At 43.9% G+C, this 25484-nt stretch overlaps 1 protein-coding gene across 4 annotated transcripts in view; it reads right to left on the bottom strand.

Moving 5' to 3' along the window:
* CACNB4 (calcium voltage-gated channel auxiliary subunit beta 4) overlaps positions 1-22516 on the bottom strand; it is a 231839-nt gene extending 209323 nt beyond the window's left edge. The window contains exons 1-2 of one of the 4 annotated variants that reach the window (XM_081095537.1): positions 21003-22516; positions 20404-20487 (exon numbers count right to left, since the gene is read on the bottom strand). In XM_081095537.1, the coding sequence (XP_080951663.1) occupies positions 20404-20487; positions 21003-21062 (144 nt within the window). In that variant the 5' untranslated portion in view covers positions 21063-22516. Of the gene's footprint in view, positions 1-20059; positions 20333-20403; positions 20488-20713; positions 20945-21002 lie in introns of those variants that run through there. The other 3 variants (XM_081095538.1, XM_081095543.1, XM_081095544.1) reach the window with 3 other exon arrangements.
* Between the last annotated feature and the right edge of the window lie 2968 nt (positions 22517-25484).

Raw genomic sequence — 25484 nt, 5'->3', positions numbered from 1 at the left:
GAATAAAGCAAGACAGACGAGGGACAAAAGAAACCAAAGCTGCGTGGTTGTCCCTCCAAGAGCTAGGGGTCATGAATCCCAGTTGGCAGGCTGAGCAACAGGTGAGGAACGCAGAGTAATGCCAGACACCACCAGCTTGCCCCCAAATCTTCAGAGCTACCAAATGTTACTACCATCAGCTTCACCATGACGATCATCACCACCTCCCATCCTCACCATCACCATCACCAATGTGATTATCATCACCACCATCACCACCACCACCACCATCACTACCATCACATCCACCTCCACAGCACCATCCTATAACCACCATCACCACTTTCAGCAACCCTCACCGTCACCACCCCACCCACACTCCCACTATCACCAGCACCACCATCGCTACCCCTAATATCTCCAAGCCCACCATCAATACCACCACCCACATCACCAATATGACTTCCATCCCTCTAGAATGTCCCCTTCACAAACACAGAGGAACTGGCAGAGGCTTTGAAATGCCAGCCTTCCCCACCAGTCTCTAAACATGGAAGGCAACACTATTGATGCAAATTATGGCCACAGTCCTGCTCAAAAGCAGAACAGCAGGTTGTGGTTTTAAATAAAATAATTTTCATCCAGGATATACATATATTATCTCATTTCTTCAAATCCTCACAACACCCTTTGAAGCTGGTATTGTTATCCCCATCTTATGGGTGAAAATCGTGAGCCTCGGGGATGGTACTACGCCCAAGGTCACACAAGTAGAAAGTGATGGAGCCTGGCCTCACACTCCTGCCCACCCAGGTCACAGCTGATTCCATTCGCAGCTCTGCTGCGCTGCCTCTCTGAAGAAAACTAAGAAACAACCAAGTCCTTGAGATGTCTACCGGCAATGGCAGAGGCCTGTAAACATACAACTTTTAATCAATGTGAAAAGTGCTCCAAATATACCAAAGGGAGGAGGAAACTAATTCTGTCCGGGAGTGCTGGGGAAGACTTCCCAGAGGATATGACGTTTCTGCAGTCGTGAAGAAAAGCAGTAGGAGTGCACCAGAAAAAGCCGTGGAGGAAGGGCACCCGGCAGAGTGTGGGCAGAGCAGGGGAGAAGGACACAGGCTGTGTGCTTCCTCCCACTGGCTGTGCTGATTTTCCCACGCTTGACCTCTGGCCTGACTGACAGCATCTCCTCGGGTCTGGTCATCTTATCTTTTTTACACCAATAGAGCCACACACCCTTCCGCCACACAAGAGACACAAATCTCATTTTTTCTTAACTCAGGCTCAAATTCCAGAGTCCAGGAGTCCTGCTGCCACCCAAGTAAGTCGGGGACAAATGGTTCTGGTCTGCAGGAACTCAGGAGTCCAACACTGGGTGCCAGACCAAAGCATCAGCCACAAAGAGATTAAGAGCTGAGGCTGAGTGCTGGTCAGTCGGTGATGACCAACAGGCTTCTTAGATGACCTCTATTTGGGCAGAAACTGTCCTGAAGCAAATCCAAGATGGAGTGCCCTAATGAAGCAACGAGTAAAGTAATTGCTCACCTGTATTTCTCCAAAATGTAGCTAATATTCCTGACATCAAGCCATGTAATTCAGTGCATGTGGTACATATAGTTTGTCATGAGGTCTTTCTGGAAAGCGGATTAGGAAGGGAAATGCTCAAACCTAGATGTGTCATAGTAGGGGCTAAGGTGTCATGTGACCACAACTGTTTTATTTATTTTTTTCCCAAGCCAGCAGCTATGACTTTGGGCTTGAAACTATGGATCCTTGAACATCCATTTGCATGTTTTTGGGTAAACTCCAAACTGCCTTCTGAGAAGCACCTGTGAGCTTGGGTCACCTCTAAGCCTTCTTTTCAGGCACATGTTCTTAGATACCTCCGTTTTTAAATGAGTTCGTTACCACCAAAACAGTCTGCCCTTAGCACAAATTCTCACTTACATGACAACAAAGACTATGTCCCACCCAGATTCTTAGCCAGCTACTGAGTCAGAAAATCAGTTATTTCTATTCACTTATCAATCAATATTTACTAAACACTTATTATGTGTCAGATGCCTAGTCTGTTCACCTGGAATGTGCAATGACAGGATATACCAGTTCCTTGTCTTTTTGAAGCTTACATTCCAGTGAGGATAGGATGAGTAAGTAAAAAGAAAAATACATTAATAAGGTGATTTCTGATAGTAATGGAATCTAGTGGCAAGTACGCATGGGATGAGGGGAGTCTAAGTTAAGTGGGCAGCCAGAGGCGGTCTCTCTAAAAAGGTGATGTTTGGGCTGAGATGAAAAGAACAAGAAGGAGGATGGCCATGGAAAGAGCTGTGGGAAGAGTATTCCAGGACAAGAGAACAGAAGTACAAAGGCCTGGAGACAGAATTAATCTTGGTTTATTCAAAGGACCTAAAGAAGGCCAGATATTAGGGGATGGGGCAGGGTAGGTGCGTTGGAGATGAAATATGAGAGTTTGGCAAAAGCCTTGTAGACCACAATAAGAAATTAAGATTATATTTTAACAGTATAATATAATATTTTAGCAATTGAAGCCTATAGGAGGGTTTTAAACAGAGGGATGATATGATCTGATTTTCTTTTTAAATAGATAACTCCACTAACAACCAAGAATACATTTTTTGGGACACCTGTACAAAATAAATATAAGATAGAAGGAATAAAATCTATTGCATTAGTAATGGAAGTACATGGGAGCAAATCTAATTCTTCCATAAAAGACAGAGACTGTTCACAAGAGCCACGATTTGAAAGCAGCCTCAGTGGCCATTAGTAGATGAGTGGATAAAAAAACTATGGAACATTTACACAATGAAATATTCCTAGGCTATAAAAAAGAAGGAAATCTTACCTTTTGTGTCAGCATGAATGGACCTAGAGAGCATTATGCAAAGTGAAATAAGCCAGTTAGAGAAAGATAAGTACCACATGATTTTAGTTATATGTGGAATCAAATGAACAAAAATAAGCTAACAAACAATATAGAAACAGACTCATAGATACAGAAAACAGACTGACAGCTATTAGAGGGGAGGGGAGTGGGGAGGCTGGATGAAAAAGGTGAAGGGATTAAGAAAAAAACAACAATCTCACAGACACAGACAACAAACACTATGGCGATTACCAAAGGGAAAGGGAGGTGAGGGGAGGTAGAAGAAGGTAAAGGGAAGATAAATGGTGGCAAAAGGAGACTTGACTTTGTGTGGTAAATGCACAATACAATACACAGATGATGTATTATAGAATTGTACACCTGAAACCTATATAATTTTATTAATCAATATCACTTCAATAAATTCAGTAAAATTTTAAAAATAAAAAGATAATGCTGGAAGTTGCAGGGGAGATTGATCTGGTGGTTAATGGAAGCAGACTCAGTAGACCAGAAGAGAGATGGTGGTGGCTCAAAGTAGGAAGTAGAGTGGTGGCAGGAGAGATGGAGAGAAAAGGATGGATTTGAGGTGGCGTTTTGAGATAGAACTGACTGGAAGAATTATTCAGATCCATTATTTCATTATCATTCTGAAGTTCTGCTGTGAGAACAATATTTTAGGAGAATAGTCTATAAAACCATCAGTTCATCTACATCAGCGATTTTCATGAATCTTTTGAGATGCCTCTAAGCCAGTGGTCGGCAAACTCATTAGTCAACAGAGCCAAATATCAACAGTACAACGATTGAAATTTCTTTTGAGAGCCAAATTTTTTAAACTTAAACTATATAGGTAGGTACATTGTTATTAACTTAATTAGGGTACTCCTAAGGCTTAGGAAGAGCCACACTCGAGGGGCCAAAGAGCCGCATGTGGCTCGCGAGCCGCAGTTTGCCGACCACAGCTCTAGCCCTGCTGCAGAGAGCATGAGGAGGAAACGGGGAGGGGTCCAGATATAGCAACCCCCATCAATCCCAAATAGGCTGATTACCAAGGATGGCATCTGCAATTTCATTTGAAGAAAGGGTTTCCATGCTAAAACCAAACTTTGAAAACCACTACTGTAATAAGGCAGAATCTGCCTAACTGGCCTCAATATCCATTCTTTCCTTCCTCCCAGAAATAGAGCCATCACAATTTTCAGCCTTCATATGGCTACACACCGAGAGACCCCATTTCTTAGCCTCCTTTGAAGCTAGATGTAGCCTCATAACAAAGTTCAGGCCAATGGGTTGTGAGCAGAAGAAGTATGATTAATTTCTGGGTCATCCCCTTGAAAATAAAGCTACTTATTCTCCTCTTCCCTCTCCACCTCTTTTGAGCTGCCTAGGAAATGGTGATGACTATAGCAGCCACATTGGAAAAACTAGAAGCTAAATATTGAGCACCACTGAACTGTTGGAATAGAGCCATCTACCCACTTTGAACTGCCCACTTACCTCTGGACTGTTAAGTGACAAAGAAACATACATTGCATCTTTTGGTTTCAGTGTTACAGCAGCTTAGCATATACTCATGCAGAGTTTGAACAGCCAATGTATGATCTACCATGTGTCTCATTCCTTTTTCTGCAGCAAACACAAATGCTCCAAATAGTAGCTGCTTTATTGGAATGAAAATAACAGTAGACAAGCCCCCAGCTAATCCAGGAGATACCTGAAGTGAGAGTGCAAAATAAGCCATTGTTGTTGTTCTTTGGGGGAAGTTTTTATTATTGCAGCATCACCTAACCTATCCTGACTAATACATCCTGGGTAAAAACAGCTGCTCTAAAATCTCCCTCTGGATTACATGATACTAGAGAACCACATCCATCACCTGGGGAGTTTGGAAAATACTGATGCGTGAGTCCCACCCCTAAAAGTTCTGATTTAATCAGGCTGCAATGTGGCCTGGGCATGGAGATTTTTATATACTTCCCTGGTGATTCTAATATGCAGCCAAGGTTAAGAATCACAGACGTCTATGAACCACATTACAATGGCTCCCAATAATTGCTTTTATTGCAATGTACTCCGGCATGATGAGGGACATTATCTATATACTGAATGACATTATAAAAAAAACCTCCAGCATTATGATACAGTTTAATTTACTGTTGTACACAGTGCCAACTCTATGAGAACAGGGGAGAAATTTCTCTCTAGTCTCAGTGTGGAAAGGAAATATTGTGCTTTCCCTAAACAACAAGTTTACTTATACCTTTAGACATTGTAAATCCTGTAAATGTTCATGCTTTCCTCTCTGGTTAGTTCCCAGAAGGTTCAGAGACAAACTTGAGGCCCCCAACGAGCAAGTGACGGGGATTACACTGGCACACATTTTGTGTACTCAGCACACTGTCTTATCCTCATTTTCTCCTCGGTTCATTTTATTCACTTGTGATAACATACAAGGTAACTTAAGCCATGTCCAGAACAAAGCAGTATATAAATATGTTCTTTTTTGATAATAAGTGAGGAACATGTGCCACTGACTGGAAGAGGGATGAGAAGAAAAAGAGTGAAGTGCCAAGGCAACTTGAACACACAAGGTCTGTTATCATAAACATATCCCCCAGAGCCTACTCATTAATTTCACTTAAAAACAGAAATTCCTGCCTCACTTATTGAAGTATAGAAAGCCATGTGAACTACCTATGCAAAATATCATGCCCCAAGAAACTAGGGATAAGCAGGAAAGACATCAGTTCATCTATATCAGCAATTTTCATGAATCCCTTAAGCAGGAAAGACATTATAGAATCCTTTAAGCAGGAAAGCCAGTATTGAAAGCTTCTAATGCAGTGTCTTCGAATGATGAGGTGGTTCTACTCACCTTCAGCAGTTTCAATTTGGCAACTTCTGTTATTTTTATTATAGATGTAAAGCCCCATTAGCTCCTTGCTCTTCCTGGTGGCTTTGACAATCACAATAGCAGGTGCTACACTACTCCTCAGCTGACTTCCTCTTAATAGCTTCCAGGATGCACTTCGGAGAACCGTCTCACCACATTTCACAAATACTTCATTCTTGACAGCCCACTCTGTTCTTTGCATATCCTTTCATTCTGCATGCATATGCTTGAAAGAGTTATAAACTCCAGTTCTTTCCAAAATTATCTTTCCCCTTGCAGACTTCCCCACATCATCTCTTTGCTACATTCTAAAAAGAACATCTTCATCTAATACTTTCAATAATATTTGATGACCCCGTGTTTTATGAGTTCATCTCAGCAGCAAAGAGTCACAGGATTTCCGCAAAAGCTATAGAACAGCATTTTCTACCAAGATGAATAGGAGTTGATCACACACCTCTGTGGACACAGACATAAGGCCTTGTAATACTAGAGCTTGAATGACCTCAGAGGTCACCCAGTCCATACCACTAAAGCCCCCATTTGGCAGACTGGAGAACAAAGGCCCTGAGGAATATTAATGAAGGTAGTCACTCCTGTATTAATACTTGGGTGGTATCCCAGAAATTCATTGCTTAGTCAGTTATTTAAAACTTGGTACATATTTTCTTATTAAGAAACATATGATGACAGAAAGTCAGGCTCCCAGATCAGCCTATAAAACTATATTTAGGATAGATGGTAGTGATGATAGCACAACCAAGTGAATGTACTTAGTGTCACTGAACTATTCACTAAAAAGTGGTTTAAATGGTAAGTTTTATATTGGATGTATTTTACCACAATATCTTGAACATTCCTACTGAACCTATGAATGGGCTGAAACGTGCTACACGAGGAAGGAAGAGCAAGGAAAGGAAGCGATTCCCACTATCTTGCCTGGCTCCCCATGAGGGTCCTTCTGGCTAATTGCTACTACAGCACCCAAATCCCTCCCCTTCTACCACTGGCTCCCAAAATTCCCTTAGAGAACTGGTCTTCCCCATCCTCAGCCATGACAGGGCTGACCCCAATCTCCTCTCTGGAAGTAGCCACCTCTGGCTTCAAGCAGTCCCCTGGCTGGAGGACAATAGATGAATGGGAGATCCTGAACCACGGAGGCCATTGCTGCCACCATGACAGGTGCTAAACTGAGGCCTAAGCCAGCACACAGAACTGAGCACAGAAGAGCGTGCCATGTTGAGAGAATTGCAGAGAAAGAGAGCAGAAGCCTTGATGGAGTCAAGAACTTATGGAACAAGCCACATCTGAAGTCGCCCAGACCTGCTCCGGAACTTTTCACCTGCATGAGCCAATAATTGGTACTTTGTCTTAACCAATTGGTTGTTGAGTTTGTTTATTTGCAACTGAAAGATTCCCAACAAATACAGTTCCAGAATAAAGACTGAAATAGACCAAGTTTGATCCTCATTCACCTTTTTTGAAACCATCTCCCACCAGCCACTGTCTTTTCTCCCCAGGGATCCAGTACCTTTCACCTGTCCTAAGGTCTCCATCCTGATACCCTACCCAGGCCTGCACTAACTCCCAAAGTGCTTCAGCCCCCAACATTACCTTTCCTTTTCCTCTGACTTCATCTATACCACAGATCCCACCACAAATTCATAAAGCAAAAATAAAAATAATGCATAAGCCATTAGGAGTATGTTCCAGCTGAGGCTAAAGGAATTCAAAGTGTGTCCGCATCAATTTGTGAAGGTCAACATGTATTAAAGTTGCTGCTTTATGTGGGGGCAGCCTTGTGTGGGGGCAGAGGATAAATGATGGCTGTTCCCCAGTGCAACCCTACAAAGAGAGAGGCAGGTGATAGCACAGAAGCTGGCTTTGCAAGGGAATCTGCAAGATGCAGGGCCCAGGAAGTGCCACTCGAGGGTTCAGGGGACAGAATGTGACTTGCAGTTGAGAAAGTCTGGAATAGAGCTTGAACAAAGAAGCCGAAGAATATGGTGCTGTTTGCCACCTCCCAGGTTTTGACTGAGAAACAGCGTCTTAGAAGGAGGCAGTGTTCTCACAAAGGCAGAGCAACTAGGGAGGGAGCAGCCTTCTCCAAAGGCTTGTGGCAGCAGAAACCAATGAGGGGCAAAGTAATATAGGTGCACCCCCCGGACTCACAGAGCGGTGCAGCAAGATGTTGAGATCCTAGGACTACAGGTAGGAAAGGTGAACAAGCAAATGTGGATTTTTAATGTTGATACCTTGCAACTTCTCCTGCTCCTCCTTCCCCTTGTTTACATGATACGTTAGGGACAATGTCCATGCAGACCCACCGGCTACTGAGTCATGGGGACCTCCAGGTTACACAAAGGAGAATTTAATAGGTGAACAGTAAGAGTGGGCCCTCAGGCAGCGCCAGAGAAGGCGATCCAGCACCATATTACAGAGCTTCATGGAGGAGAAGGTTCTAGAGGGGTTTGACAGAGGAAAGGTTGTCATCATATGGAAATGGTGAGACCTCTTCAAAGGGAATGAATGGCATGAGTGAAGGTGGAGGGAGGAACTCAGGGGCCGAGGGGACACGCTTTCTGATAGGAAAGTGAGGGGAGGACACTGTGTGAAGGACAACTTGCCTCAGGGACACTGGGGTCTTTGTGGGCGAGCCGGTCTGCGTTGTGGTGGTGGGCTTTTATAAGATGGTAAGATGAGGCTATCTGTGAACAGAGTCAAATTTCAATAATGTATGAATGACTAGAGCCCCTTAAGACTCCTGGGAACATTCACATTTTAAAAATAGGCTGCTCAGTAACCCAAATCATCTTGCAACTGTTCAGATTTCAGACGCTGGAGGAAGAAGAAAAGCGTTCAGGGGTGTGGAAGCAAGTGTTCTGGGGCAGGACACCACTCCGTGCAGGTCCTGTCCCAGCCCCACATTCCCATGCCCCCCCTGAGGGTCTGGTCAGCTTCCACAGTGCTTCCTGGTTCTTCTCACCCTGGGGCCCCACGGCTTGGTGAACACGCCAAGGTCTGTTTTCTGTGGTTTTTGTTGCTTTAAACAAGGCCACAGCTGTGGTAGGAGGCCTGGATGATGGTAGGTGTTTTTAGGGTATTTGTAATGTCAGATATACTTAAGATTTGTCTGCTTGTACTTTTTAAATAACCTGCCACACTCATTTAAAAGATGACATCAGTTAATGTACTTACTGTCACTGAATTATACACTTAAAATGATTAAAATGGTAACATTTAAATTATGTGTACTTTACAATTTAAAAGAGCATAATTTTTAAAAACACCATTGTCCTTCCTTTTTCTTACAATTAACTCTGTATGTAGAAGTATTAAACAAAATACTTAGAAAGATGAAATTTGCACTTAATCGGGTTGATTTAAACCCTCAGCATCACTATTCATGTAGAAATAGCAATAAAATACTAACAATACCTACAATATACATTATTACTCTTACAATGTATATTTGACATAGTTTTAAAAAAGGTATTATTTGGTTTCATTTCCATTTTACAGATCAAAGGAAATATTTACGTGATATTAAAGTAAATTAGTATAACAACCAATACCAAATGAGAAACTGTACCTTTGCTACCACAGGTTCTCTCTACAACATGGAGACCAAAAGAATTAAAAAAAAAATCCCCCAAACTAAATCACCCCTCAAGCTTTCTGAAATTAGCAGAGAATGTTTGCAGCTGACCTATTTCTCTCCCACACGACTGTGTTGATAATTGACTTCTGTCCCTCAGGGAAGTGCTCAAATATAATTGAGCAGCACCTGCCACATAGAGAGTACCGTTCTATGTGCCCAATAATTCCCATAAATATTGTACTTAGCTGAGGACTCAAGCACTCTGCTTTCTTCCTAACTGTATCTCTCAGGGAAGAAATATTATAATTACCAAAGCTGAGTTATTATGAACATCTGGATGAAAATAAAAGAAATATTTTGAAATATAAGTACCCAAGACATTTCTATTACTAAAAATTATTGAAAATTATGGCATAACCACTTATATTGCTCTGACAGTTTTCTTTAATCCTGTTGCTCTCATCCCATGATATAAACCCTCTTCTAGAGATGAGAGCCACTCCGTTGTGTTCAATCCTGAGGACAAGGAGGACAACACCAGGGGCTTGATTTCCATGCAGGTTAAAAAATGCAGCTAAAAATGATAAAAGACTGCAGCTCCAAAATAAAGATAAATATGATCCACCCCCATTCCACACTACCATTTGCAAAACATCTGGGACACAGGCTTAATGCAAGTCCCTCTCCATACACAGGGCAACATCGGCACATTTGGACTAGGCAGGGGTGGGCAAACTTTTTGACTCGAGGGCCACAATGGGTTCTTAAACTGGACCGGAGGGCCGGAACAAAAGCATGGATGGAGTGTTTGTGTGAACTAATATAAATTCAAAGTAAACATCATTACATAAAAGGGTACGGTCTTTTTTTTTTAGTTTTATTCATTTCAAATGGGCCGGATCCGGCCCGTGGGCCATAGTTTGCCCACGGCTGGACTAGGGGCTACAACTGGGAACCCTCATCTGGCATAGAGAATATGTTAATGAAAAAATCTGAAGCCAGTCACAAAAGATCATATATTATTGTACGATTCTAGTTACCTGAAATGTCCAGAATAGGTGCATCTATCGACCCAGAAGTCCATTAAGGTGGCTAGGGCTGGGGTTGGGGAGGATGGAAAACGAGTGCTAATGGGTGAAAGGTTTCTCTGGGGGTGATGAAAGTATTGTAAAATTAGGTTATGGTGGTAACAAAATATAGTCTCTGAATACCTAAAAGAATGACTTCACCCTTTCTGTTACTTAAACATACACACACACACACACACACACACACACATACACCCACACACACACACACACACACACACACACACAATGAGCCAAATAAGAAAGTCATGCCTACTGAGCACTCTAACCTTAACAGTGATCATTTTACCCATCTCTTTCATTTGGAAATATAATCAGCACTTGAGTTGTTAACACTGGCACTAGGCCGTTCGAGAAGAAAGTAGGAGAGTCTGATAAATTCACCTACATAAATTATTGTGCATTCCAAAATTTTTTCCCTAATTTAAAAATAATATGATATTATTATTTTGCAGTGAATACTGCAAAAGTTTATCATTTCTGGTGAATCTGATAACCAAGAAAAATGCAGATTCTTTTCAAGTTATGTTTACAAAATATTTCCTCTCAAAACATAGACTACTGCTACAGTAATTGAATTGCAACCCTGGACAAAGGCACTCCAGCAACAGGAAAAGAACATAAAGTGAGAAATAAAATAGCAATGGTCTGTCATCCCAATGATGGCAGTGAAATGATCGAAAGCTCCAGTAAAGTAGCATAAGTTCAACAGCCCCTCCCTCGCAATGTGTTCAGTGCCTGAAGCACAAGTGATTACCTTCTCCACTCCATTTCTATAAGAAAGAACACGTTAAAGACGACAGGCAAGTCTGCAGAGGGGCAGGTTTACTCTGGTTAAAGTGAGAACCACCTTCAAGCTCGGCCCATATCCAGGCCAGGTTGAGCACACATCAGCCTTTTCTATTTCCGAAAACGGTCTGTCATAGCACACAGCTTATCATTACTGTCACCTGAAAGCAATAAAAGTATTCCCTCAAAACTGAATCTAAAATTTAGCCTTTTCATTAATCCAGGCTTCTAGTTCTAATCCTACCCCCTCTCCCAGGCCCCGTTCACATGGTTAACTCCCTATAAAAATCCCGATGTTTCACTCTGTAGTCTATAACTTAGCTTCTCTCCAGAGCAAGAGTGCTGAGTTCAACCTCAATATTTTCCTGGCTCATGAAGTACCAGGACATGTAACTGTGTGAACGCAGGACAATACTGGCTGCTTACGGGGCCGCCTTGGAGATAACAAGGCTCCTCTAGACACTAATCAATTTGACGATTTCTAACCTCGAGAGGTACTCTACAGAGTGTGTGTGATTGCGGATGGTTAAGGAAGTGCTCTGCACAACCCACAAAGGGAATATTAGTCAACACCTGGGCTCAAAGGAAGTCAAAAGCACCCAGCGGCTCTGTCTGCCCTGGGCCCACCCTGCTCAGGGTCAGAGAACTGCTTCTGAGGCCAGAAACCCATTCTGAGCAAGCACAGTCCTTGGGAAGGAGGCTCAGCAGAGGGGGAGCGAGCAGAGGACGACACTGCTTGTGGTCCTAGGAAGCACCTGTCTACAACGTTGCTTAGAAAACATGCAGAGGCCACACGCTGAGCGCTACAGAGCCCAATAGGGCCTCATGCCCACTCCACCCGTGTCTGCGCATGTTCCCGCAGTCCTCAGTGGACCTGGGGAACGTGCATTGCCCGCTTGCTCTGATCGGGGTTTATGCTTTCTTCCGAGTCTGAGCTGCAGAAATGAGACCAAGAACGGGCCAAACTCAGAGGAAGATGATGAGCTTGGACAATGCCAAGACCTCAGCCAGAGAAGATGGGTCAGACCTAGAGTTGCTGGGCCCGGCTCACCCATTGTGTTGGGAGAATCGCCAGGATTGGAGAGAACCGTTTTCACAACGCACTGCTCCACGTGGTTTGACTGAAGTACTAGGACATTCTCCCAATTACACCTCTGCTTCTCCCCTTGATACGAGCAGTCTGTGCTCCTTGCTAACACTGCCCGCATGGCACCTGGAGTAATTAAGGGGAGAGGGCCATGGCAAAGCCAACGTCATTTTCTTATGTTTCCACACAGCATCCTAGCAAGATGTGAATCAGAATTTATCTGAGTTTCCATAAAATATGGCCATCCTAAACTGAAGGCTAAGTAGTTCTTTCTTCTACAACAATGATATGTAGGGAACTCGGTGTGCCCAAAAACAGAGACTTGAAGAAAAGAAAAATGTCTGGTTCACTGATTAGCTGCCCAATAATTAGATCTGTCACTCGGGAGCATCGTCAATTCAGTTCCATTGACTCAAGCCCAAGAGCCAAAATTGTCAGGAGAAGTAAGATGCATTTGGGAAGTTGCATTCCAGAGAAAATTCACAAAGGAAACAGGTATAAGCTTTCCTTAAGGTTCCTTGTAACTGGATCATACCATTGAGCAAGGAAGTTCTACTTACAGAGCAAATAAAAACTTCCCATTTTGCTGGTGAAAAAATGCTCCATGGTTGTTCATCCATGCAACTAAAATAATAATGGCTGTGCCAGCACTGGCTGCTTCCCTCAGATTTACTCCTGCCCTTCCCCTGTGTGCTTTCTTTCCTGTCTGAAAGGTCTTCAGACTGTTCCCCAGGCTCCTGTGTTAGCTGGCTCCCAGCAGGTCTCAGCCAACGGGAGGCACCCCAGGGAGCTGGGGGAAGGAGGGTGTGAGTTGGGAGTGGAAAAAAAGAAGAAGCCAGAGTATTTCCCCCCATTCTCTCCACCTCAAGTGGCTTCTTTGGCAGACGCTGCATCTCCTCTGTGTTGTTCTTTTTTAATTGGGATATAATTGACAAATAAAATTAGTTTCAGGTGTACAGCATAATGATTTGGTATTCGCACATATTGCAAAATGATCACCACAAATCTAGTTAACATCCATCACCATTCACAGATAGTTATAATTTTTTTCTTGTGATGAAAAGTTTTAAGATCGACTCTCTTATCAACTTCCAAATATTCAAGACAATATTACTTATTAACTATCGTCACCACGCTGTATATTACATCCCCAGGTCTTATTTATTTTACTAGAGGCCCAGTGCATGACATTCATGCACTGGGGAGGTGGGGTAGGCTCATCCAGGCCTGCGCCCTCTCGCAGTCCGGGACCCCTCGGGGAATGTCCACCTGCTGGACATCCTTCGAGGGGTCCTTAGTGCTGCTACGGAGGCAGAGGAGGCTCCTGCCACCACCGCTGTGCTTGCCAGCTGTGAGCCTGGCTTCTGGCTGAGCGGTGTTCTCCCTGTGGGAGCGCAGACCACCAGAGGGCAACTCCTGCGTTGAGCATCTGTCCCCTGGTGGTCAGTGTGAGTCATTGCAACCAGTCATTTGCCATTTGGTCAATTTGCATATTAGGGTTTTATTATATAGGATAATTAGCTGAAGTTTGTACCTTTTGACCTACTTTGCCCATTTCACCCAGCCCCACCTTTGGTAACCACCAATCAGATCTCTGTATCTATGAGGTTGGGGTTTGTGGGAGGGGTTGTTTGGGTTTTTATTTTTAGATTCCACATAAAGATGAGATCATACAGTATTTGTCTTTCTCTGTCTAACTTATTTCACTTAGCATAATGCTCTCAAGGTCCATCTATATTGTTGCAAATAGTAAGATTTCCCTCTTTTTATGGCTTAATAATATAGCATAATATATACACCACAACTTCTTTTTTTAAATATATTTATTGATTTCAGAAAGGAAGGGAGAGGGAGAGAGAGATACAAACATGCATAATGAGAGAAAATCATCGATCGGCTAACTCCTGCTCTGCCTCTACTGGGATCGAGCCCATAACCTGGACATGTGCCCTGACCAGGAATGGAACTGTGACTTCCTTGTTCATAGGTTGACGTTCAACCACTGAGCCATGCCAGCTGGGCTATAGCACAATTTCTTTATCCATTCATCCATCCATGGACACTTTGGTTGTTTCCTTATCTTGGCTATTGTAAATAATGCTGCAATGAACAGGAGGGTATCTTTTCAGTTAATGTTTTTGTTTTTGTAGGATAAATACCAAGTAGTGGAATTTCTGGATCATGTGGTAATTCTACTTTTAATTTCTTGAGTCACCTCCATACTGTTTTCCACAATGACTACACTAATTTCCATTCCCACCAACAGTGCACAAGGGTTCCCACATCTTTTCTCCACATCTTCATTACACTTGTTATTTCTTGTCTTTTTTATAAAAGCCATTCTGACAGTGTGAGGTGATACCATCTTCTCTCTTGCTCCTACTGAACAGTACCCCAGTGGTTCCAGCACCTTCCAGGTGTTTCTGGCCCCTGGGCTCCAGTAACAATTTCCTCTCATTGTTCTTCTAGCCCAGAGGTGATAGTGGCTTCCTGTTATTGCTAACGTCTAGGTTTAGCTTCTAATCTCTCTCAGCACCTGTTTAACCATATCTCTACATTCAAGTCCCTCAGTTGTAAAAACTCATATAGCTTTATTTCTTGGTTGAACTCTGGGTATACAGTGACTAATAAATAAATAAATAAAACCAAACACACAACAACAACAACAACAAAAACCCTCTGTGTAACCTTAAACAATGAAAACAAAAATTTCATCTCATGATAAAATGGGGGGTGTGAGGGGGGAGAATACAGTCTCCATATTATCCCATTATTGCTTTGTTCTTCACAATAACCACATAAACTAAGAATATCTCTAGGACCTAAGAGGAATAAGCTCCATATAGCCTTTCATGTGTCCACATCTATGTGTGCTTATATGTCTGTTTTGATTCTTCAGGGACAAAGAGGTTGTGGTGGAAAAACTGTAGAATCTGAGACTGTACCTTGCTGTCAACTAGTGTGACTTTGGTAAGGCCTTTATGTCCCTTGGTCTCTGTTTTATTTACCTGAAAACAGGGAATTGAAGCACTTTCCCTCTGCAATCTCCTCCTGTTCTAAAATTCTGTGAATCTAAGTTTATAAATAAATTTTGTGCATATATATGCCTCTAGGCATATGATTATTCTTAGAGCTATGCACAAAGTATATATACCGTCTGTTGATGAATTTGCATTTCATTGGAGAAAACTTGCATTTCATCAAAAAAAGGTTTCTATAATCAGTGCTCAAATTATAACCCAAAGAATCTTTTTGCCGACGTGTTTTATTATAGTATCAACTTAGTATCTCAATATGTTTTAGACCTCTGAATACAGTGTGGGTTCATTGAATTATTGTAATGAGCATTTGATTAGCATACCTAAAAAAATAAAAGTTCCTTGCTCTAAGATAGATGGCTCCAAAGATGTCTACAACAATATCTTCTGTTCTAAATGCTCTTTCGTAAGGCGACCTTGCTGCACCAGCAAAATATAGAGTCTACTTACCCTCCCTGTGAAACGAGGCTGGCCCTTTGGTCTGTTTTGACTTAAGAGGTTGGAATGGAAGTACTGTCAGAGAGCCTTTGATACTAGGTCTCACCAAATCTGCAACTTCAGCCTTTCCTGCTGGGGATGCTCCTTCTAGGAACCCAGCCACCATGGAAGCTCAAGCAACCACACGGAGAGGCTGGGTAGAGGAAAATTGAGCCTCCTGCCAAAAGCACTAGGTTAGTTCTCAGCCAGCAGCTAGCACCCACTGCACAACCAGGTGAGCTATTTTAGACCCTTCAGTCATGCCAGTGCCCAGATAACATCACAGAAAGCAGAACGGTCTGGTCAGCCCACAGAAAAATATTTTTTTAAAGTGTGGTTGCTTTAAACCACTACATTTTATCAAGGTCTGTTAGGAAGCAATTTCTCCCCATTAAACAAAAAGTTAAATGTGGAAGCAGAACTCCATGCCTAAAATGTATCAAGCTAGTCCTGTATCCAACCGTTTCTTCATTCATTCAAATGAACACGTCTTTATTGAGCATATACTAAGCTAAATGCTGAGGATGCAAAGGAGACCAAATGCAGACATGTCCCTGCCCTGGTGGAACTCATTATCTGGATGGGGAGAAAGACATGAACAGAGAAATGTAATTACATGTTGAATAATAATAGCGGTGAGAAGTGGCATAATGTACTCTGGGATGAGGTGCATGGTTAAGGAACTGACCTCATCAAAGGGGTTAGAAAAAGAAGTGATGACTAAAGTTAGATCTCGAAGAAGATTAAAAATTAAGTAGGCAGCAGGGAGAGCAAGAGCATTCCATAGAGAGGGCTCTCCTCATGTGCAAAGGACCTGTGGCAGGAGAGAGGGTGATATGTTAAAGATCTGAGTTCAGAACTAAGAGATGAGGACTCAAGATGAGGCTTGGGGGCCAGGCCTTCTAAGACTCTGCAATCCTCATAAGGGCAGATTTTACAAGGAGAGTTCAACCTACCAATCCCACCCTGGTCAGATTTTCTCTTCAAACCCCAATGGGGAGAAAGTTGGGAGTAACCCAAGGGAGAGAAACCTGCACCATACTAACTGTATGTGCAGGGACACCCATGGGTATTTCAATGCTCAGCGCACATGGGCATTTTGCCCATGCTCTTATTCCTTGCTATATTGCTGCACACTACGCTCTACCTAAGTATTTCCTTTCTATACACCCATACTATGCTATACTACTACTATAAGTAGTCTCCATACTACTCTATAAGATCCTTTGGGTACGGGGGCTATGTCCCATTCATCTTTTTCATTCTTCTTTCACAGTATCTAGCAAACTGCTGAGCACATAGCAAATGTTTAATGAGTGTTTCCTAAAAATGTAAAACATGAATAAATAATCCATTCAGCCTGTCAGAAGTAATCTCCTGGGAGAAAATTCTACAGCCTCACTTGGAAAGCCATTCCAATGATAGCAATACTCTTAGGAAAGTTTTGCTGTAAAACCGCATTCCTTTCTTTTCTTTAAATCCCCACCTAAGGATATGCTTAGAAAGAGGAAGGGGGTGGAGACAGAGAGAGAGAGAGAGAGAGAGAGAGAAACATTGACGTGAGAAACATTGATCCGTTGCCTTCCATACACGCCCCAACAGGTGATCCAACCACAACCCAGGTACGTGCCCTGACCAGGAATAGAACTAGAAACCTTCTGGTGCATAGGATGACATGCAACCAAATGAGCCACTCGAGCTGGACTAAAACCTCATTCCTTTTTAATTGTAGCCAGTTCTTAAGTTTCATCTTCAATGAAGACCAAAAGCAGTCCATCACATTTCCAAAGAATGCCTTCGTGTTCAGTTTGAAGATCATTCCTGGATCACCCCGAGCACTCTCTCCTTTCACTGGCAAAATACTTAATGTTCTCACCTTTCCTCAAAGAAACCACTTAGTTGCTCCCGGGATCCATTCCAGAACACCCATCCCTCCTAAACTGTAGAAGCCAGCAATCTAGTAAACGGAGAAACAAAGGTCAAGGGTGGTGAGGGATTTTGGGCAGTTCTCAGAGTGGCGGCATGCTCTCTTTCTCACTCTGCTTCCTTTCAGGCCAGCTCACATGTGTGCATATGTAGGTGTGTGCACATGGATTTGTGCACATATACACACAAAACACTAACATATTTACCAGCTTTAAGAATAAACATTGTTTTATTAAGTGAGTCTGCCAACTGTTCTCTGTCCAGTCTTACCCATCTGATTTGACACATCAATTTTTTTTTTTTTTAGCGAAAGCTTCCTTTCCATATATTTGTAAATAATATGACAGAGAAATGAGCAGCACTATTTTATTGATATTGCAATTATCTTCTTCACGTGCAAAAGCATCATATAGACTTGGAAATATCACCAGCACTCCAATGTATCAAGAATTCAAAAATAATAAATCATTGGTCGTCCAACAAATAATGAGACTCTAGTAACATAAAGAGCTGTTGTGCTTAAAAAATTATTTTAGCATTGGGGTGAAAACTGTTCAATTTTATTTCAAATAACACACTGTTACATTTCATTTGCAATCATTTTTCATACCTTCTCAAAGAAATAAAAATTCTCTCGGTTATTTTTATTGCAGCCATTATAGATATCTGTATTATGCCACTTAAATGAGATCAGGTGTAGGATACTTTCTGAACTGTACATGCTTGCAAAAATTATGTATTTTTTTGCAAAAATAAATAGGAAGGTTGTGTATATGATATAATCACAACTACAGTAATTCCTATATTTAAATTAGACCATTTTATTAAACTAACAAATCCCAGTTTCAGAAAGATTTATGAAATATATTTATTCTAAAAATCTGCACTGGTTTAAATTACTCCCAGAATTATTTACCATGCAACACTTTTCATATTTTTACGTCAACACATACCAGCACTCTTAACAAGAACTTATACATGTATCATCTCACTTAATCATGTATTAGAGCAAATTGAGGACAGGACATTAGAAAGACTATTGACTATATTGTTTGTGCTTGGAAGAATAAAGCATTAGTGACGTGATGGTGTAGATGAACTCAAACGCTTCAGTCAAACAGTTCATGGAATATGCTGATAGTATGTCTAAGAATTTTGCAACAATAAAACTACCACAAATAAGTACCTATCAAGTAAACAACAACAAGATCTCAGTAACATAACTAAAATTTGTTTAAAGATGAAGAATGTCTTATCAAATATGTAAATAATCTAAGCACAGCAAAGGGAACAGACTGTATTTTTAGAATGAATTCAGAATCCAAATATATTTAATTTAATAATGCTCATCTTAGTGCTCATTGAATTAAAGAGAAGTAATAGTATCTGTCTCTGCAGAAGATGAATATCTACATAATAAATATCTAATTATGCTTTATGGTCCCTTTAGGAGAGGTCTGAGTCCAATTTTGAGTCTAATGCCCCATCCAACATGGATAACCTGTTCAAACTGGTGAGATAATCCCTCAAGAAACACAGCAAAGCTGCCGCCATAGGTTAAAAGCACATTACACAAAGCTCCGAGTGGCCTGGAGGGAAAAGAACTCGCCAAGGTCACTCCCGCAGTCCACAGTGGAGGCTGGAATAAAAGCAAGCGTCTTGGTGCAATGACCAAAGTCCTCGCAGGTCACCCCTAACACACACACCTTGACAAATCTGTTCCAAAAAGAGATCAAGGTAACTCTTTTTTTTTTTTTTTTTTTTTTTTTTTTAATGCTCTCCCTAGCACCCAGCAGATACGCAGAGGTGGTTTCATTTACACCACATGTCAGTACAAAAATTAAAGGCCAATATCCTGCCTGGGTCAAGATAAAAGGCACCTAAACCTAAGCATTCAGGGTAACCTGCAATCTTTAGCACACACAACGCGCATGAGAGCCACGCAGAAAAAACAATCACTACGAAACAAACACACAAAACAACAACAACAAAAAAGACAAGAAACAAACACTCAATGTCTCACCGCCCATACCCCAGGCGCTGAGTGCCGGCCTTCGCTCATCTGGATTTGAACAGACCCAGCTATCTCCCTCACCTAGAGAACCAAGGAAGCAGTCCGAAAGTGAGCGCTAACTTTCTGCTCTAATTGTCTGTCTTGCGACTAGAAGAGCTTGGAGATCTCTCCCAAGACCTCGACAAAGAAGAGGATTCAAAAAAGAAGAGACCCGCAACTCTCGGCCCAATCAAACCCGGTGCCCGGCGGCCCTACGGGCTTTGCTTACTCAATGTCCAGTTATACAACTTCAAGACTTCCCCACGCACTGAAGATGCCACAAGGAATATACCCGTCTCCAGTGCAATGTCCCTGCGCTAAGCCAGGTCCCCGCCGACTTGCGTCCAGACGCACAAACTAACTTTCCAGGGCGGTGCAGAGACACCCGGACCCGCAGACTTCGAGAGCAGGGGCAGGGCGAGCAGGGGCAGGGCGGGCAGGGGCAGGGAGGGCAGGGCGCAGCGGGAGCGCCCGCGGAGCGGGAAGAAGGCGCTCGGCCCCCGGACCCCCGCGCCGCGCTCTGGCCTCCTGCCCAGCCCGCGCCCCCGCCTCCGGGCCGCGCCCGCCTCCTACCTGTCTGAGGATGAAGCTGGTCGAAGTGGTGCTGCCATCGGATCTTTTCAACCTGCTCCTCCGGGTCGTGGTGCCTCGGGCCACCTGGAGTCGATACAGGGGGCCAGAGAGAAGCGGGTGAGGACCGCACCGTGGAGAGCAGCGACCTCCCCCGGCTCCAGTCCGCCTCCGAACCAGCTCCCTGGGGTCCCCCGGAGCCCGCACCCAAGTCTCCTCCGCGGCCCCCAAGTCCAGCCCCCACCCCCACCCATCCACTCTAATCCAGGACAACTGAAATGATGCCCGAGAGGAGCAGCCCGCGGGCACCCACCACATCCATTAACAAAGACTCTCAGGGTGCGGGGTCCGAGTCCCCGGCATCTGCTGGGGAAGGCTGCGGGCTCGGAAGCGGGAGCGCAGAGACGAGTCGAGGTGAGGAGGAGGAGGAAGAGGAGGAGGAGGAGGAGGAGGAGGAGGAGGAGGAGGAGGAGCGGGAGGAGGAGCGGGAGAGGGAGGGTGGGGGAGGCCGCCCGCTCCTGGGACTGGGGGCCCAGAGCCCGGCACGAAGGCGGGGCGCGGTGGGGCGGCCGAGGAGGGGGAGGCGGGGGAGGGGGCGGTACCTGCGAGGTGGGCGAGGGCGGCCCGTCCGCGGTCCCGTTCTTGGCGTAGGAGGAGGACATGCTTCCCAGCCGCTGGCCAGCCCGCGCGGTGGGCGGAGGACCCGCAGGCCCCCAGAGACTCGGCCGCGGGGGAGGGGAGGGGAGGGGAGGGCGGCAGGACGTCCCCCCGGCTTCGGGACCGCGCCGGCTCGCGGCTCCCTGCCCGCACTTCGGGGAGCGCGACACCTTAAAGGGACCGAAGCGTGTGCCCCGCGCCGCAGCGGCGTCCGGGCAGCGCCCCGCAGGCGGAGGTCCCGCCGAGGGCTTCCCGGGATCTCGCCCACCCGAGCCGACGGGGAGAAGCGCGCTCCCACCGAGCCAGCGCCTTACAGCGGAGCTTCCCAGAGGATGGAGGGAGGCGGGAGTCTGCGGTGGGGGTGGCAGGATTAAAATAGTCTGCACAGTTTAAAACGAGACAAAGGTGGCACGGTTCATGAATCAGGACTTGGGGAGGGACGCCGGTGCGGTGCCGGGAGTGGGAAGAGCCGACCGACCGTGTGTGTGTGCGTGTGTGTGTGTGTGTGTGTGTGTGTGTGTGTGTGTGTGTCTATGCCCGCGCGAGTGTCTGCTGCACCGGAATTTTAAAAGGGCAAGAGCAGAACCTTCTTTCTGCGACTTCACTCATCAGCCCACTGTGGGAAGGCATGAGGTTTTGTGGTTTGTTTTTTGCCCGTGTTTTTGTATTCTTTTTGCCGACTCTGGCCTCAGAACCGCGAGCCGTAGTCAACCGGGCAGCCCCGGAAACCCTGTCCACCTGAGTCTGAGGGGAGATGCAGCCCCACTGGGGAGCTGCCTGCCCTGAGGAGTTTTGAAGGTCACGTTACACCTGCTAAAGAAGCTGGAGTTGGCCACGTGCCTCCCATGTCGACGCGGATCGCTGTTTGCAAGGGAGGAAACTCATCCATAAAACCGTGCACAGTCTTTGCTGTTGTTGCAACCCTGGGTTCTCTTCTGCACGTACATACTAAAGGTTAATTTGAGATCAAAGTAAGCAAATTGTGAAGAGCTGGAATTTGAAGTAACAGGAAAAATACATGCAAGTTAAAAAAATAAAAAAGATCCGTTTAACTATAGTTACTGCATGAGAAATCCATCTTTAAAATAGGCATTAGTATCTTAAATCGCTAGATTAGACCATATCACATTGCATTCCAGGATTATTTTTTTTTAAATAGAAACTGCCATGTTTCTTTTAAAAATGGCTTGGCATTATTGAAGTCATGATTATATCTTACTATTCACCAGACATTTATTCCCATTCCATCCCCCCACCCCTTCACTTAATCCAGACTGTCATTTCTTTCCAACTGTCTAATAACTAGTCTCTGCCTCCAGGCTCCCTACTGCGTGCAAATGCGCACGCGCACATACACACACACACCCCTTCATTCCATCTACACACTACAGGCAAAGCCATTTTCTTACATACCTCTTTGTTCCAGTCACTCTTCTCTAAAAAGAACTTACTGTTCTCAGCAGTCCCGAAGCTAGGGACCAAACTCCACCGTCTAACAGCCAAGCCCTCCTCTCCCCTGCTATTCTGGTCACCACCTCATTTCTTCAACTTCATCTCTCTTTGGGCAACACACACACACACACACACACACACACACACACACACACGGCTGAATCCTACTCTTCTCCAAACCTGGCTGAGCTCATTCTTCCTCCAGGACTGACCACTGTGGTGCTGGGTAGTTTCTTGTGCCCCTGAAAAACTGGAGCAATTATTCTCTGGGCATTTAATATAGGCTGCCTTGGTTTATTAATTCTCTTTTTGTGAAACTCTAATTTCTAAAATATGTGTTTAGCTTTTTATCTTCTATTCTTCCACCTCACATATAGTAGATATTCCAGAAAGTGTATGCGTAATGGTGTGTCTGCAAAATCAGAACTCCCTGCTTTGGTTATGGTCAACTCAATCCATTTTTAGTTCTGAGCCATTTTCATAAGTGATACTTAATCAATATTTATCGAATGAGTTATTATATGGGCACCGGAATTTGAGTTTTCTGGTTTTCCACTGCCCTGAGTCTCACTGGGTTTGAGTTCTCAAAAAAGAATCTAGAGCAGCAGGACAGCGAGGACCTCTCTGTACCCACCCCACAGCAAAACTGGGAAAAATTATTTTCAAAAAATTATTTAAATCTCTGGAAGTGGTCCAAAACCCTAGTCAAAAGAAGGCAAATGAAGAAACATTTAAGAAAATTCACTGAAGGTCAATAACATGAGAGTCTGTGGTATTTGAACCAAATACCTCCCTCCCTGCTTCAGTCAGCTCAGCGAGAGGGAAACTCCACTCCACAGTGGTGCAGCCTAGATACAGGGTCCCTCTCCCCGCAGCTCCCACTGGCTGGGTTACCTTCCTGCGAGGGAAAGGACGCCAGCATTTATCATCCTGTCCCTAGATGCCTGTTGCTGAGGCTACGTTCCCATCAAATACAGCAGAGAGGTGGGGGCTCCCTTGTTTAGCCCAGTCTTACCTACTCATGGGATGGAGGCTCTATTGTGGGCACAGCACCCCCCAAGAATACTGGGGCCCTGGCTGCTCCTGGAGAGGCAAGTCAGGAGACCTGGGACTACTGTCCCTCCCTACCAAGCACTGAGCTCCTAAAGTGGGGGTGTCACTCAGAGAGAGGTACATCATTGTCCCTGACCCCAGCACCAGAATTCAAAGAATGAAGTTGGATCCTTACCTCATGCCCCATACAAAAATTAACTCAAAATAGACCAGAGACCTAAATGAATGAGCTAAAAATATAAAACTACCAGAAGAAAACACTGGCAATGGATTCTTAGATATGACACCCAAAACATAAGCAACAAAAGAAAAAGAAAAAACACAAATTGGACTTCATCAAGAAAGTGAAAACACAACCCACAGAACGGGAGAAAATATTTGCAAAGCATATATCTAATAAGGGACTCCTAGCTGATGTATATATATAATCTTATAACTCAGTAATAATAAAAAGATAAATAACCCAATTTTAATGTTGGGCAAAGAGTCTGAATAGACATTTCTCCAAAAGAAGATGCACAGATGGCCAATAAGCCCATGAAAAAGATGCTTGACATCATTAGCCATCAGGCGAATGCAAACCAAAACCACAGTGAGATACCACTTTATACTCACCAGAGTGGCCATAATCAAAAAGTCAGTTAACAAGTGTTGATAAGGATATAGAGAACATGGAACTGAAATACACTGCTGATGGGACTGTAAAGTGGTACAGCGGATGTGAAAAACATTTTGGCAGTTCCTCAAAAAATTAAATACAGAGTTACTATAGGACCCAGCAGTTCTACTCCTAGATATATATCCAAGATAAATTCCGGGAGTCAAGAACATGGGCAGATATGTACAATTCTCTTGGAGGAAAGGAGATGATTAAAAAAATACAAACAATACAACCCTCCACATGAAGGATTAAGATACTAAATGATGTAAATTAAATTCCAAATAATATTCAAATTCTAGTTTTTCTACCTGCTCTATGCCCAGTGAAGAACACAGGCTTTCAGAGATTCAAAGTTGGAATAGAACTTGAATGAGTCTATACTAGTGGTTCGCAGCCAGGATAACATGTGGGACATAAAAGTCGAGACATCCAACGGTCAGGAGGTTACATAGCATTTGCTTTTTCCTTAGTCCCCATATCCTCTTTCAATGTCTGGTACTACTGTTACCTGCCCAAGTATCTGACTACGACCTTTCAACCTTCTAGGTGTTGCCTTTATGGAGTGTTCATAACCACTTGCCCCTCCTCCAACCCACAGCAAGGGTCAGTGATGGTCAGTTTCAAGCCACAAGTCAGAAAGAAATGTTCAGGGTGCTTCTGCCTCTGCTGCAGTCCTGGGCTCAGGTGCAGAAATGAGCATTTTGTTCTGGAAAGCAGCCATAGGGATTGTCTGATGAGCAGGAGATGCTAAGATTTTTTTCCTTTTTAACAGAGCCATTGGTCTTTTTGCCACTTAAACAGGACTCTAGCCCCGTTGTCTCTTGATAGTTAAAATAATGCCATATCCCCTGGATTCTAGGACAACTTGATGTTTAAGAAGCATCATCGATTGAATAGACTTAAGGGAATAAAATGAAGCCTTACAGTACATGCTGATCCATTGTAAAATACATCCTGATTTCACACAGGTTAAATGGAATAATAATGATAAGCACAAGGATAAGAAATGGTGAAAGAAAACTCATGTTTACTGAAAGCTAGGCATTGTGAGGTGCTATGCGCTCTCTGCTAAATTCATCTTTATTCTTCACTAGAGGCCCAATGCACGAAATTCGTGCAAGAGTAGGCCTTCCTTCCCCCAGCTGCCAGCACCGGCTTCCCTCTGGCACCCAGGACCCGGGCTTCCCACCACCTGGGACCCAGGCTTCCCTCGCAGCCCCTGCTTCCTCTAGAAGGATGTCCAGTATAATTAGCAGATTAC

This window comes from Myotis nattereri (genome assembly GCF_964212035.1).
Source record: "Myotis nattereri genome assembly, chromosome: 7".
Lineage (NCBI taxonomy): Eukaryota > Metazoa > Chordata > Mammalia > Chiroptera > Vespertilionidae > Myotis > Myotis nattereri.
This window is presented reverse-complemented; position numbering and strand designations above follow the sequence as displayed.